The following is a 16,662-nucleotide window of genomic DNA, read 5'->3' on the forward strand; positions in this document are numbered from 1 at the left end:
AAATTCGTTATTTGTATAATGAGATTATTTGTTGTAATGTAGGAAAACAAAATGCTTATTGTAATAATTTTTTTTTTTTTCAAATTCAGAAATTTAATTATTGTTGGTTAAATTTAAATGATTTATATTCTTTTTATGTAGTCAGTTTTTATGTATTTCATCAATATCAAGATATTTTTTGTTTTGTTAAAGGAGGGTAATGTTTTACAAATGGTTTAAAATCTTAGTGTAATATAATTACAGTTGCATTATTTATAATATTCAGGAACAGAGATTAAGAGAGCTAGCATCAAGGCAAGCAGCCGAGGCCGCAGGATCAAAAGTTCCCAGTCCAATACCTAAACCTTCTGTATCAGTTCCTGTGACACTGAGTCCACCAACTAAGGCAAAAGATACTGTTGGTACGACAGAGAATGTAAAACAGTCTGCATCATCTAATGCAGCTGATCTCATGTCTCTGAACACTTCTGCAGCTGATAATTTTGTGAGTAGTAGTCAAGTTGCTTTTCACCAGGTGCCTTTTGCAAGTATGGGTGTAGAAGGTATGTGGGTTATTTTATGTTTATATATATAAAATAATATTGCCATTTTAATGGCTTATTAGATTTCATGGTAATAAACTATTAAAATTAAGTCCTTAGCTTTCAGTGAGTTCAAGGATAAACATTTATTTTGAATATTGCAATTTTAATCTCTGAAAATGCTGATTTCGAAGTTTTCAGACTAAAGGCATTTGTCCTTTTTCTGTATTGATTTTAAAGTGTAAAAATAAAAGCTGGTAAAGTAATTTAATGAAGATTTGCATGGCTTAAAAGCGCAGTGCATATCATATAATGTTACACTGTATCCCTTCCCTAGAAGTATATACAATAAATTAATCAAAATCTGTTCACTTTTGTAATAATTTCCTACTTTCAAGTGGAGAAATCAAATTTTTAAAATATATCTATACTCAGATGTTTGGTTCATAAAATAATCTCATGCATGTTGCTGCATAATGACCCAAAGTAGTTTGAGTCATTTTTGTTAATAGGATGATTTCAAAATTTGGAAACTTATAGACACACAATTAAATCAGAGTGTAATCAGAAAATGATAATTTTAATTCTGTGTTATATGTCAAAATGTATTATCCTTTTTGTTTACTTCTTTTAGATGTTATGTGTTGAAAGTATTATTCTTTTAGTTTGCTTCTAGATGTAATTGCAGTTAAGTGTATTTCAAATATATTGCATAGAATCATTATTAGAATGTATCTTATGTAACACTTAAATGTGTTTATGAAATTCAAGAATTGCTTCTTAGAAATTCCTTATTTGTATAATGAGATTATTTGTTGTAATGTAGGAAAACAAAATGCTTCATTTCAGTGACTTTAAGTCTATGGATAGCTGAATAATGTGCAAGATGTAATATATTTTTTAATTTAAATAAATGTTTTATTTTCAATGAGAAACTTTTAGGTATAGGAAAAACTCAAGATTTCATTATGAATTATTGCTCACATTTTTATGTATGCTGTGTTGTCACATGACCAAACATTCTTTAGAGGGATTATTATGAAAAATCTCTCATATGATTTTGGTTTAAAAGACTCCCTATTTAAAGGAAATATTATATGCAATTAAATTAAACAGCCATTATAATAAGAATAAAATAAGATTAATGTTAATAAGAAATTAATAATAAGAAGAAATAAAATATTGTAATATTAAACTCAAATTATATGTTTTTAAAAGTGGTACTGTAAATTCGTTTTAAAAAATTATGAATACAATATAGATCATTTAAAGAGAAAAGTAAGAATATATTTTCAGCAGAGCATCTCGAATCAAATATAATGAAAGTAACTCAGTGTCTTACATTTCAGCTTCCATTTGTCTTTTGGTTACTAAATATAATTTTTAAGTGTAATATATTAAGATGATTGTTGTTGGTATTAATGTATGAATGTTTACTACAATGAAAATCAAATTATTTCACATTATGTGATTAGAAAATGCAAAATAGTGGAGCAAGCATTCAGTTTGCAAAAAATGTTAAAAAAGAACAGTTTTCTTTAAGAGTATAAGAATCCCTGGAATTTTTATTATCAGTTTACAGATGGTGCATCTAGTTTATAGGATGAGATTCTTTAAGCCATGTGTTATGTTATAGTGGTAATATTTCAGTTGAGTAGAATTATCTTCTGAAGTAAGCCCCAAATCATTATTTTACCCTTTGTGACAGGAGAACCTTTCAGTTACGATTGCATCGAGAAAGTGTAAGCTTTGATTCAAGAACGTGTCTGTGAATTCTGAAAAGTAGGCTTTTTTAACGAGCTTTTAAATTGCAATAGACGAAAACTGTAGATGCATTGTCTCTTAACAGCTGCAAATTGTATTAGAGAAATGATGTTGGTAATACCTTTCTGAAATGTGTAGTAATAGGATCTCAGTATCTGGCTATCATTTAAAATAAAAGCATGTTTTTGCAGTTGAGCAGTAGAAGTTGTCATAGTCAAAAACATGTATAAACTACCTAATATGGAGTTCTTGGAAGGGTATTCATTACAAGTTTCACTATATGATCAATCATTTCCTTTGAGGTCATGAAGCATATGAGAGAAGTATCAATGAAAAGGGAAGTGTTAATGAGAAAATGTAAGATAGAGGAAAAAAACCATTAAAATGTACTTATTTAGTAGTTGCTCACTTTCTGTGAATTTTTATCAAAGCATGAAAAATGTTTTGAAGCTGCCATGCTCATTTTTAAGATGTTTTCATTTCTGAAGGTCATCAGTTTAAAATTATAGGTTAAATGCTGGTACAAGGACACATCTTATTTTACAAGTTTTAAAAAGGAAGAAAATATTGCCATTAAATGCATGATTACAAGATTATAATAGAGTATTTTCTTAAACTGTGAGAATATTATTTCATCAAAATTTAATTTCATTTGGGCTGAAGCTTCATATCCAAAGTGAGTACTTTTCCGTTAGTATAGGATAATTACCGTTTGTGATCATTAAATGGTAGTTATTATTTTTATAATTAATTCACAAAGCAGCTCGATTATGTTTTTATTCTCATGAGCTATTTTTCCATTTCATACTGATTACCTTGTTGATCTTCATATTTTCTTACTTTTTTAAAACTTTAAAAAAATCAATCTCATGACCTGAATGTTATGAACTTTGATAATTTAATTAATCATATTGCAAAGTCAGGGTCAAAAATACTGTGTAATTAGACAGCATGTATTAAAACATATTTTAATACTCTGTGTGCAGTGTTATGTTGGAAGACATGCAAATTAAATAACACAGCCAAGCTTTTTTTAAAAAAAAAAAAAAAAAATGTTGAGTCTTGTTTATTTAAAATCACTTCTCTACTTTTTACCAGTAAAATGTTTTAAAAGCTTATGATTCATTTTATGCTGTTTTAATGAATAGCTTTACATTTTTGTTTTAAAATCATATGTGCTCAGTTCTCCAAGCAAGTTTTTATATGATTTTTATGCTTGAATTATTTAAATTTTAATTCAGGTGTCAAAGCTGTACCTGCTGAATTTTGTGCTGAGCCTACTTTCGCTACAGCTTTTCCTGCTGTTGCACCTGTAGATTCTGGAGTTCGTAAGTTAGATTCTATTTTAAAAGAATTGTATCTATCGCTATACATATATAGCTCTTAGATGGGAATAAAATCTGTCTGTGTCTACATGAATATTTGGCTGATTTTTTAAATCAAAATTAAGAGGAGATTAAAATACTATAGATAATTATGCCCAACTAATATTTTAATGAGTTTTTTTTTTTCCTGCATTTGAATTATATATTGCAACAATGTTATAACCAGGCAAAAAATTGTGTCTTTAAAGCAAATAATTGTAGTGCTGGTTTTAATACCTCTTTACCTTCAAGGAATATATTAAGAGAAAGTGGTTCTATAAAAATTTAGAAATGTTATCTGTTTTCTGTTTCAGCATTTTTTTAGGAAAAGTGTGAATTTTTCTTGCTGTAAATTTTACATCTTTGTAAATCAATATCTGCTTTGGTAATTTTCAAACACTGTGATCAATTTTAAATTCCGAATTGCAGCACCAACTAAAATGTTTCTGCGAATCCCCACCTAAGTGAAAGTATGATTAATCATATGCAAGAGATTAAAAAAAGAAAAAAAAAAAAAAAGAAACTTGCATACCTTCATTATTTAACATATTGTTTTTACTTTATTAACATTAAATTAATGATCAGTATGATAGATAAGCCTAACACTGCACATTTTCTTAAATTGTGGAGAAAAATTTGACACACCCATCCTCATTTCCTTTTCCATGTTAATTTGTGTTTTATAGTTGCTTTTTACTATAGCGACTGCCAAAAATCAGGCTCTGCTCAAATATGATGTCTAAAATGGAATTAAAATCCCCTGAGCCTTATCAATTAGAAGGGGATATTAATCTTTTTTTTTTAATCCAAAATTCTGGCAATTCCATACTACCAAATTTTGCTTTCAAACTGTTGTCGCAAGATAACTCAGTAAGATTGTCTTCTGCAAAAATAAATTCACATGGAGAAATAGTGTTAAAAAGATCTTGAATCCATGTAAACCTATTGAAATTTTCATTAAGTATTTCTCAAACCAGATAATTAACTGTAATAAGTGCCTTTCAGATATGGGTTTTATTTCTTCAGAATGATCAAGTTAATTTCAAGTCAAAATTTGCTGCAATATTAAAAAATAATCTTTGCCTGCATTTTCATTCAGTTTTCTTCTACATAGTTTGAGGTTTTTTTTTTTTTTTTTTTTTTTTTTAATAATAAAAGCTGATATTTTTTTCCCATTGACATCAAAAGATGCATGTTTTTCCCTGCAGAGAGAGATTAAGAGAATTCACTTTATTAGAAATGCACATAAATATGCCAGATTTATTAAAATATCAGCATCAGCAAAATCTTCTGCATCTTTGTATCCTTCTTCTTTAAGGAAACTAAAATATTTCTGGACGTAATTTAAAGATATGTGATAAAACATTACCTTCCAAGGCTTGATTCAGTGCAGGACTTTAATGCTTTGATGCAAGCACGTCTCTGTGAACAATGCCATGGATATTTGATAATTTGCTTCGAATAAGTGTCTATAATCCTTCATAACAACCAGACATGGAGTGAGCTCCATGAGTACCAATATGAGCATATTTAGGCCAATACAAAGTATTTTCAGATACAAGCATGTGAAGAATCTGAAGCAGGTCCTGAGCCTTTTTTTCTACAGTAATATTTTTACAAAACAGGTCTTTTTTAATATTATTACCATCCATCGTTTATCAAATGAGCATCCATATTATTATCTGTAGCTTCATCTATTTGCAATTCAAATTCCACTCCTTTAATTTTTTCAATTAATTTATCATTGATATCCTTTCCCATATGTTGTATTCTTCAACTATGTGGCTATTCTATTGTGTTACTGGAGAAATGTATTTTTAAAAGCAGCTTACCAACTGAATCACCAATCGTAATGTTCACCATATCTACAGTAGCCAGTAGAATAAGTTCTTCTGCATTGGTATGAGGCTTCTTACATTTCATGATTCTGTAAGCCACCTTGTCAGATGCTAGCAAAGTGTGCATTCCTGCAGTTCAAATCAATGTTTTTGTTTCAGTTCTTTTAACTTCTGGCAAAAAATCCTCAAGTTTTAGCAACCATACTGTGGTGATTAGCTTTTAAATGGCACTTTCATTATCTTGGAAGCATACATTCCGCCATTCTGCGGCCAAAATTTTCATACACAACACACATTGTAGTCTTTCTTCATTCATTTCTGTTGACATAGAACTGAACTCTAAATAACCATCATCATCATATTTAGGATATTTTCATTTGGCAGTCTTGCCTCTGGTTGAAGACTACTTTTTATATGTACTATTACATTTATTACAGTTCCTAAATCAGTTCATCATCAAAGATAATGCAGCAAAAAAATCACATGGTTATTTATCAAAGACAACAAATTATATAATGCATGAACTAATACATGAACATATTATATGCATAATACATGAGCTAATTTATATTACCATTTATTTATATGAAGTGATGAGTTTAATTTTACTAGACTTAAATTATAAACTGACTGAATGTAGCCAGGAAAGTTTGCTTGCATTCTCTCTGCAAGATCTTCCAGAACACTCCAAATCTGTTGCGAAGTTTCTACACAGCACGGCATGTCTATATTAAAGGTCAACCTAAGTTGAGAACACTGGATATAATAGAAAGTATATACCTCTGCCATAGAACATGTTTCTACCTCTTTGAGTTGTGATATTTCAAAAATTACGTTGTGAAGTATAAATATTGTTGAGCAAAGACAACAGAATGAAAAATATAGATTATGTTGCATCCAGCTTTTTATTTAAAAATTTGCTAATATATCAACTATTCAATAAGATGCCGGAATAATAAGAATAACCTGAATAATAACCTGTCAATAAGAAGACATCCCCTTTCAAATATCTAATGATATCTATAATAAGTGCGATAATTTTTTACAGATCAATTTTGTACCCATCAATAGCTGAGTGGTTAAGACAGCTGAATGCTGGTATTTCAAACCCAGGTGAACAGCCTGTCTGTGTAGTTGGTTTTCATGGTTTTCTGTATATGTAATGAGAATATAAACTAGTTTCCCTTGGAAAACCTCTGCAAATGGATCTTTCCCCTTCATCAGATAGCATTCATGTATTTTGTCCTATTCAGAAAACCAACCTATCATACAGATTTACTGTAGATATTTCCTGTAAACAGTTGACAGTAATAAAACATTAATTAATTTCTAAAAGCCTAAGAATTTCAGCATTTTAAAAAAACTACATTTCTTTGTCTTACCTATCTCAGTCTCAATTGACACAAACTTGTTTGTTAACCTGCAGATAGGTTTGGTTTGATTTATTTAATTATGGCAAAGCACACTAGGGCTATCTGCCTAAGGGGAGGGATGCCTTCATGGAGGACTTTCTAAGGGAAACTGACTCGTATATATGTTACACATGAAGAAAACCACGAAAACGCCCATGCAGCCAGCCCGTTCGTGGGATTCGAACCTCGGACCGAACTACCAGTGTTCAGTGACTTTACCGCTCGGCCGCTGGTGGGCCTAACCTGCAAATAGATTGTATAGACTGATTGTACAATATAAAAGAAATTTACATGAACTTTCATAAATTATACCTATGTACAGAAAAACTTCCAACACTTCATAGCATTCCTTGTTTGAAAATTTTTTTGGAAGCAATTGTTTTCAGCATGGAGGGGGGGGGGGTGCAGTTCATGTAAAATAAACACTTTGCTATCATATATGTCAAATTAGGTGTAAATGAATTGGTATTTAAAAAAAAAATAGGTTTACTATTTGCATTCATAATGTTATGTCCAGGCAGTACAGTTCTTGTTATATTTTCTTTGATCCATATTCTGATATAAAGATATCATTTGTGCAGTCCAGCATTTCCAGAAGTTTGGAAACTCATGATGCAAACTGGCCACTTCTTAAGTTTATAACAGAGTAATTAAAAACAATAAAATATTTTAAATTTTCTATGTTCTAATGTTTCCACTAAATGTAGGAATGTAATAAAGGAAAAGCCCCCAAGAATAATGAATTTTAACTCATTTTGTTGCCTCAATGCTGAGCCATGTTAGTGTTAATTTTTTTTTTAATTTATTTATTTTTATTTTTTAGCAAAATAATTTGGTTCTGTGAAAAAGTATCTTTCTTTGGAAGTTTTGTTTTGGACGGTTTAATGTAGCATGTTGTTTTTTGCTACGTCATATTACAATGAGCTTTTATTTCTAATTTGCCCCATATTCTGTTGATCGCTTTTTTTGTTTATCATATGACCAATCATTATGTCTGAATATAAATAAGCAATAAGATTAATAAAATTTGAATAATAACTAAGACATTAAAACTAAATTTTCATATACCTTTAAATTTTATTTGATCATAATTATTTTAGTATTTTGAAATTTAAAATAATTTTCAATAGATTCAGTTTAATTATCTTGAAATAAGATATAAAGTTGTATCAAATTTAATTCCTTGGTAACATTGTTATTCTATTATGTGACATCATTTTTGTTTATTACTTATCTTGTTATTTTACGGCCCACCAGCGGCCGAGCGGTAAAGACGCTGAACACTGGTAGTTCGGTCTGAGGTTCGAATCCCGTGAACGGGCTGGCTGCATGGGCGTTTTCGTGGTTTTCCCCATGTGTAACGTGTATACGAGCCAGTTTCCCTTAGAAAGTCCTCCACGAAAGGCATCCCTCCCCTTAGGCAGATAGCCCTCGTGTGCTTTGCCATAACTGAATAATCCAAAATCCTTGTTATTTTACTCGGAACATTTCATTCTTTTATTTGAAATGTGATTTCCTGTTGATATTTGAGACAACTTCACTTTCGGTGTATTGCAGAATCTTTGACCAAGTATGATAAATAAATTTGCAGAAAGGCAAAAATCTAGGTATATTGGTAATCTAAAATAAAATTTAAGTTAAAAATTTTTTCAGAATTCAACTTTAGATATTGGACTTAATTACAGAGAGCTGCATAAAGCAGTATTTTTCTAAAGTGACCCTATTATTGCATTAAGTATGTTTTAAGATACTGTGCTTTATTTATTTTCTTTTTATTTATTTATTTATTTTAAGCTTTTGATCCATTTGGTGAGGTTTTGCAACCAAAGTCTACAACTAGCCCAACATCAACTCCTGTTCCTGACGAGTGTGAATCTAAGTCATCTCCAACATCTGGCAAGCTCATATCATCAGATTTGGATTCTAGCTTACAAACTCTAGTCCAGAATTTAGACATCAATGGACCAAAAAAACCAGTCAAGTAATTAATTACATATTCATTATAGAAATACATGTAGATATGTGTGTGTGTATATAAATAAAGCAAATATTCACACATTCAGATATCAATTTTTATGTGTGATTTAAAGTGACACTTTGAACCTTTCAATATACAGAATAATTGAGATAATGATAATTATAGGTTTTTGTCACAGTTTCTTAAGTTGCAGTGCATCTTCAAAAGGCTTTGAAAATCACTTAAAATGGTCCTTAATCCCCTTAGGCAGATAGCCCTAGTGTGCTTTGCCATAATTAAATACACCAACACCAACCCTTAAACTAGAAGAGCATTAGGAAAATTTGCAATAATGAATATTAAATTCACAAACAATAAGGACTAAAATATAGGTGCAGTTCAAAAATGAGAACAAAATAATAAAAAGCAATTAAATATAAGGTAAATTATTGAGGGGCTTGGAGTAAAGTTAGATGAGTCTGTAACTTTCAACTATCGCTACAGTCACCAAAAATGGAAGAAAAATATTCACTTAGATTTTCTACCTGTCTAATACTGAGAAATTTGTAGACACCACAAGTTGTAATTATTTACCTATATTAAGATTTTATATTTTTTAATATTCTCTTTGTTAATTTATTTTAAAAAAGCAAAATAATTTGTAAAAAAAGGGGAAAAACACCTGCATATTGAAAACAAGGGAAAGTTTTTAAATAAATGTGTTGTATATTAAATGTTGCCTTTTAAATAAAATACTGATTGAGAAATACATAGTACCAGATAAAAATTTATTAAAACTATAATAGTCTAAAAATGTTGACTTTAAGATGTATAGTCACTTGTTAATATTACAGGTCTATCATGAGTAAGTACATAGTCTATCAACCTAGAAATAAGACCTAGTTTCTTTTTCATAAAAAAATGGATAGAAGGAATTATTCAAGTTTGTCATAGGGGGAGATTGTTGGATAAACAATTATATTTGCTACTTTTGCTTTATAAATTAACCTTCTGAGCAGTGCAGTTTTTTTGATTTATGATGAAAACCTATATTTAAACAACATTTATTATCTGAATTTGTATGATTATATATTTTAGTCTCTAATTTCATAAACTTACATTCATTAAAATGACATTTTCTTTATTAAAGTAAGAAGGTAAAGCAAAAGATCTTAAATTATAAGCTAATATAGACCAGGTAATAAAAAATCTCATGACTGGATAAAAACGGTCATGGCACTTAGAAAGGTTTTAATTGAGAAATCAACTGTTAATACATGTATAATTCTATAAACTTTGTATTTTATTGCTTATACTTTAATAAAATGTAAAAAATGCTATGATTACTTACATAAAAATTCATTTTGTAGATGAAAAGTACTATTTGGAATGTTTGAAATTTTAATGTCTGTTTATCCCTTAAACTAGAAGGCCCACCAGCGGCCGAGCGGTAAAGTCGCTGGACACTGGTAGTTCGGTCCGAGGTTCGAATCCCGCAAACGGGCTGGCTGCATGGATGTTTTCGTGGTTCTCCCCATGTGTGACGTGTATACGAGCCAGTTTCCCTTAGAAAGTCCTCCACGAAGGCATCCCTCCCCTTAGGCAGATAGCCCTAGTGTGCTTTGCCATAATTAAATACACCAACACCAACCCTTAAACTAGAAGAGCATTAGGAAAATTTGCAATAATGAATATTAAATTCACAAACAATAAGGACTAAAATATAGGTGCAGTTCAAAAATGAGAACAAAATAATAAAAAGCAATTAAATATAAGGTAAATTATTGAGGGGCTTGGAGTAAAGTTAGATGAGTCTGTAACTTTCAACTATCGCTACAGTCACCAAAAATGGAAGAAAAATATTCACTTAGATTTTCTACCTGTCTAATACTGAGAAATTTGTAGACACCACAAGTTGTAATTATTTACCTATATTAAGATTTTATATTTTTTAATATTCTCTTTGTTAATTTATTTTAAAAAAGCAAAATAATTTGTAAAAAAAGGGGAAAAACACCTGCATATTGAAAACAAGGGAAAGTTTTTAAATAAATGTGTTGTATATTAAATGTTGCCTTTTAAATAAAATACTGATTGAGAAATACATAGTACCAGATAAAAATTTATTAAAACTATAATAGTCTAAAAATGTTGACTTTAAGATGTATAGTCACTTGTTAATGTTACAGGTCTATCATGAGTAAGTACATAGTCTATCAACCTAGAAATAAGACCTAGTTTCTTTTTCATAAAAAAATGGATAGAAGGAATTATTCAAGTTTGTCATAGGGGGAGATTGTTGGATAAACAATTATATTTGCTACTTTTGCTTTATAAATTAACCTTCTGAGCAGTGCAGTTTTTTTGATTTATGATGAAAACCTATATTTAAACAACATTTATTATCTGAATTTGTATGATTATATATTTTAGTCTCTAATTTCATAAACTTACATTCATTAAAATGACATTTTCTTTATTAAAGTAAGAAGGTAAAGCAAAAGATCTTAAATTATAAGCTAATATAGACCAGGTAATAAAAAATCTCATGACTGGATAAAAACGGTCATGGCACTTAGAAAGGTTTTAATTGAGAAATCAACTGTTAATACATGTATAATTCTATAAACTTTGTATTTTATTGCTTATACTTTAATAAAATGTAAAAAATGCTATGATTACTTACATAAAAATTCATTTTGTAGATGAAAAGTACTATTTGGAATGTTTGAAATTTTAATGTCTGTTTATCCCTTAAACTAGAAGGCCCACCAGCGGCCGAGCGGTAAAGTCGCTGGACACTGGTAGTTCGGTCCGAGGTTCGAATCCCGCAAACGGGCTGGCTGCATGGATGTTTTCGTGGTTCTCCCCATGTGTGACGTGTATACGAGCCAGTTTCCCTTAGAAAGTCCTCCACGAAGGCATCCCTCCCCTTAGGCAGATAGCCCTAGTGTGCTTTGCCATAATTAAATACACCAACACCAACCCTTAAACTAGAAGAGCATTAGGAAAATTTGCAATAATGAATATTAAATTCACAAACAATAAGGACTAAAATATAGGTGCAGTTCAAAAATGAGAACAAAATAATAAAAAGCAATTAAATATAAGGTAAATTATTGAGGGGCTTGGAGAAAAGTTAGATGAGTCTGTAACTTTCAACTATCGCTACAGTCACCAAAAATGGAAGAAAAATATTTCTGCCTGGTGTATCCCTTTGTATGTACTAAATTGTGTGAGCCTTTTCTACAATGGCTTCCACGACCAAGACTTATCAGTGGTACAACATTTTGATAAATGGCTACTTTAGGAAACATATTCATGGGGGGGGGGAATAGGAGGGCATTAAAAAAGTAAATAAAAATTGACCAAGTGGATCAATATCAGTCATCAGCAGTTTCACTTGCTTATGTTAAAAAAAAAATCCATTAAAAATTTTTCACAGAATGATTTGAGGAAAAAAGGATGTTTAGAATAAATTTGACGTATTTCATCAAAAAATATGTCAAATATGTCTGTTCAGAAGAATGCAGCTTGAATGGAGACCCTAACTCTTATTAAGTACAGAGTTTAGGCTCACTAGTGGGCAGGTGTGTAAGACTGCTTAACATTGATGTTTTGATCTTGGTTTAAATCCTGGCGAATGAGCTGTTGTAGATGTTTTTATAGTTTGCCCATGTTAAGCATGAATACAAACCACTTTCCCTGAAGTCCTCTATGAAGGCATCTCTTCAGTTAGGCAAATAGTATAGTTATAATCAAATAAATAATTGAATCTGATCTGATAAAGATTAGATAAGGTCAATAATTCAGCTTCACTGTTGTCAAGAAATATAGCAAATGATATTTAGGAACAAGAACAAGATATGATATGATATTATTGACTGGGACTTGATGGTCAGAAATGTAATTCAAGTATTGTAAGTCAGATCAGGAAGGTTAATATTTCAAATACCTTTTTGACTTAGTTTAGAAAAAAATTACTAATTCGTAACTAATAATCGTAATTAATAAATTACTATTTGACTTAGTTTAGGAAAAAATTCTAATGTATTATAGCAGGGTTACTCATGTGCATATGAAACATTTTTAAAATTCATGGTAAATTATGCAACTGATACCATATTTTTTTATACTGAAACAGAAATAAACTTGTAATTCTTACCATATTTCACAAATGCTTGTGTGTTCATCTTTGCTGATATGACAGTCTATGTGTAATAACCTGTCGAGACTTGACTTGATTGGACCATTGACCTTGCTTGGACTTGACTTGCTTTGACAAGTTGATCAACTGTCTAAGCAAGGGGCAAGAGTATCTTAGTCAAAATTTGCCAGACCATTTGTTTTGAATTAAAATTTGTTGCTAAGTTAGGTAGGATGCACAGGGCAAGAAACTGTGTTAATCTAGTATCCATGCATCTCTTCTGATGTATCCTCTGTGACATTTTCTTAGGGAGGCTTATCTAGGGTATTTTCTTTGTGTTGCCACTTTTTACTAATTTCTAGTACCTTCACAGTCATATTTTCAATGTTGTAGTCCTGAATAGCTGTAATATTTTTAAGCTGAAGAATTTTTTAATGTAAGTGTTCATTAGCAAAGAAGAACAAATTAAGCATTTGTGAAATAGGTTAAAAAAAAGTTTGGTGAATTTACTTCTGTTTTAAATAATAAAATTTGACATTAGTTGCATAATTTACAATTTTAAATATTTCATTGAATTATGAATAACTGTATTATTTTATAATTATGTATGTAAATTAAAATTTTTATTTCAAAAGAAAAGGGTAGCAAGGTAAAGTGAAACACAAAATTAGGCAAAGCAACAACCTTTGTTTTTTTTTTTTTTTTTTTTTTTTTTTTTTGCATGTACACTGGTGGACTAAATTAACACTTTTTCCCAAATATCTTGAGAAATACTGGATAGAAATAAATGAAATTAAGAATGAATATAGTTTATTGTATGACAATAATGTGTGCAAAACAACAGTGAAAATGCCATTTATAAGCATGAGTTCTGGCCAAGAGTCCCAATGTTGTCCAGACTTGAGATTGAAAGATGGTGAAAATGTGTCTAGTATGGTGTGTGGTCACCTCTGACAGACACATAGCATGCACTGTGCTATTAACAAGAGAGCTCAGGAACACCTGTGGCAATCACACCTACTCCTCCACCAGAGCTGTTTTTAACTTCTGATTGGTTCTGGGTGAGATTTGGCATATTGCAATAGTCCTTACAAGAGCATCCCAAGCATGTTTAATAGTATTAAAGGTAGGAAATTTGTGAATATCATCATTTTCCAAATACTCATTGGTGGGCCCTATGTGGTCATGCAATGTCATCCATAAAAATGAACTCATGGCCAACACCACCCCTGAAAATTCGCACACAGGACTCTAGGATCTCTTGCCTGTACCTTTGGGCATTCATGGAACCAATGTCAAACACATGGAGTGGTGTGCGGGTATTTTGCATGATCCCTACCCAGACCATCACTTCCCCACCACCATAATGGTCCCTTTCCATGATGTTGCTGGGATGGTATCGAGTCTCAGGTTCCCTCCATATAAATAATTGCCTAGAATCGGGCTGTAGGCCAAACCTGAACTCATTCATGAAGATAACCATAGCTCACTGAAGCTGTATCCAATTTTGATGTTGTATGCACCATTTAAAAATTCTGTTTTGTGGGAGTGAGTGGGATGCAAATACTGGGCCTTCTGGCATAGTCCTATCTTAGAGCCTTTTGGCAACTGTATTCCTTCAAACTGGTGTTCCTATGCCAATAACTAGGTCACAAAACAGTTGTGTTGTTGTAGACGTCTTCTAGCACTTGGCTGAAAGTACCAAATACATCATTAGTCGTTGTGGCTCTCGGGCAACCTTGTCCTAGTCTTCTGGACACTGTCTTGCTGTTTTTAAACTGATTCCACACATTAGAGATGACACTTGGTATTACATCCAGTTCTCTTGCAGCCTGAACTTGGGACTGTCCTGCCTCAAGCCTACCTACAATTCTCAGTCTCATATCTTTGTCTAAGCAATGATGTGTACTCATTTCACCTAAAAACAGGAAGATTATACAAGAAAGATAATAAAAACCACTATTATGTTGCGAAGCAGAATGAGCTGAGCAGCTTTACGCGGACTTTTATACCTCCTGCTGGCGTAGCGACACCAGTGCCGCAGTGACATGGCAACCAACTATCCAGTGTTTGTCTAGTATTTTAGGGAAAATGTGGGAAAAGGTTTTCCATCTCTTAATTTTGTCCACCAGTATATTTTAACCAAGAGATTTTTAACATTTTTTTTCTTGTTATATAAGTAAAATCATTCCCTTTTTAAATCTACTTTTTTTTTTTTCCAAGAACTTGCTCTTATTTTAATATATTATTATGAAACCATAGGCCTGGTGGGCATCAGTGGGGATCTCCTAAGACATCTGCTCGGACTGGTGGTGCTAATTGGAGTCCCACAGTACCTGCTGCAAATTATGGAGCACCACAGCCCATGCCTCCTATGGTATTTACACATTTTCTCCTCTGTAAAAGTACATTCTGGAAAATAAAGCTATGCATTATATTAATGAAATTAAAAAGCAGTTTTCTAAAATAACAGTGTTTGGAGATTTAGGTTTTTGATTGATGCTTTATAATAAAATTAGAATTTTATTTTGCTTTTAAGGATCTTGAGTGATTGCTATGCTGCCCAAATTTTATTTACCAATACCAATGCAAGTATTAAGATTGTAATTTATCTCCAGTTAATGTTTATTTCATGAATGTGAAAAAAATTTAGAAATATGTGCAAATTTAAGTAAACTATATTTTTATTAATTTTATTAAATTAATGATAGCATTTCTAATTTAAATGCAGAAATGTACTTTAGGTAAGTATTTTGAGAGGCATCATTTCAGTATGCATCTCTTTAAGTAAATAACGATTACTTTTAATAGATTTATCCCTGATTTCTATTTTTTACCATACAAAATTATTTTATGATATTCTGTTTGAAGACTCAAAATAATCTGAAGATATAAAATACTGAAATAATTAAATATAATTTAAATAGTTAAAATATGAAAATTTGAACTGACATCTGGTTTTTGATTGCTTTAAAACTATTAGTAAATGTAGTTTGTTGAATTGAAATGAAAAGTAAATTTTATATACTTTTAGAAAATATGGAATTTTTGAATTTCCAGAATTGTTACAAATGAAAAAAAAAAAAACATTTATCTGCAGATTTCCCTACTATAGTGGGATAAGTTGTCTAAAAGTGAAATTGATTTGAATCTTGAGAGCTATGAGGGATCAGCTTCTATTGCAGAAGTTATAAACTCAAACAAGGAAATGCAATAGGAATGCAAATTATCATTTCAAAATGGTTAAATTTTGTATAATAGAATTGCAGTGTATTGCTGTGTTTTGATAGAATGAGTATACTCTAAAATCTTTTAAATGAATAATTATGAAAGCATGTAATATCCATTTTTATATGATAGAAAAAGAGTTATAAATTATGATAGTTTTATTAAGAAGATTATGATTAATCCTTGTCATATGTTGAAGCTTTCTACATAATTTATCACTAGTATATTTCTACATAATTTATCACTAAAACGGTCAGTGAATAAATACTGTAGCATTACTTCAAGTATCTTAAATATATGGGTATTTTCTTCATCTTCATCTTTATCAGTTTCAATCCAATCATGCAATTTTAACATCTTTATATTCTACTTCCTTTTGTCATTTGACCAGTATAATACAGTAGTGTCTAATGAATTCCTTTTTGCTTATG

General features: G+C 30.6%; 1 protein-coding gene across 4 annotated transcripts in view; it reads left to right on the top strand.

Annotated features, from left to right (window-relative positions):
• The window catches only part of LOC118181580 (phosphatidylinositol-binding clathrin assembly protein-like), an 81,499-nt gene that overhangs the window by 50,649 nt on the left and 14,188 nt on the right, over positions 1-16,662 (top strand). For all 4 annotated transcript variants that reach the window (XM_035350733.2, XM_035350736.2, XM_085814592.1 and 1 more), the window contains 4 exons: positions 266-542; positions 3,527-3,613; positions 8,694-8,880; positions 15,266-15,380. In XM_035350733.2, the coding sequence (XP_035206624.1) occupies positions 266-542; positions 3,527-3,613; positions 8,694-8,880; positions 15,266-15,380 (666 nt within the window). The remainder of the gene's footprint in view (positions 1-265; positions 543-3,526; positions 3,614-8,693; positions 8,881-15,265; positions 15,381-16,662) is intronic.

This window comes from Stegodyphus dumicola, chromosome 4 (genome assembly GCF_044657685.1).
Source record: "Stegodyphus dumicola isolate Sdum_Otavi_A_Nest chromosome 4, ASM4465768v1".
NCBI classification, from domain to species: domain Eukaryota; kingdom Metazoa; phylum Arthropoda; class Arachnida; order Araneae; family Eresidae; genus Stegodyphus; species Stegodyphus dumicola.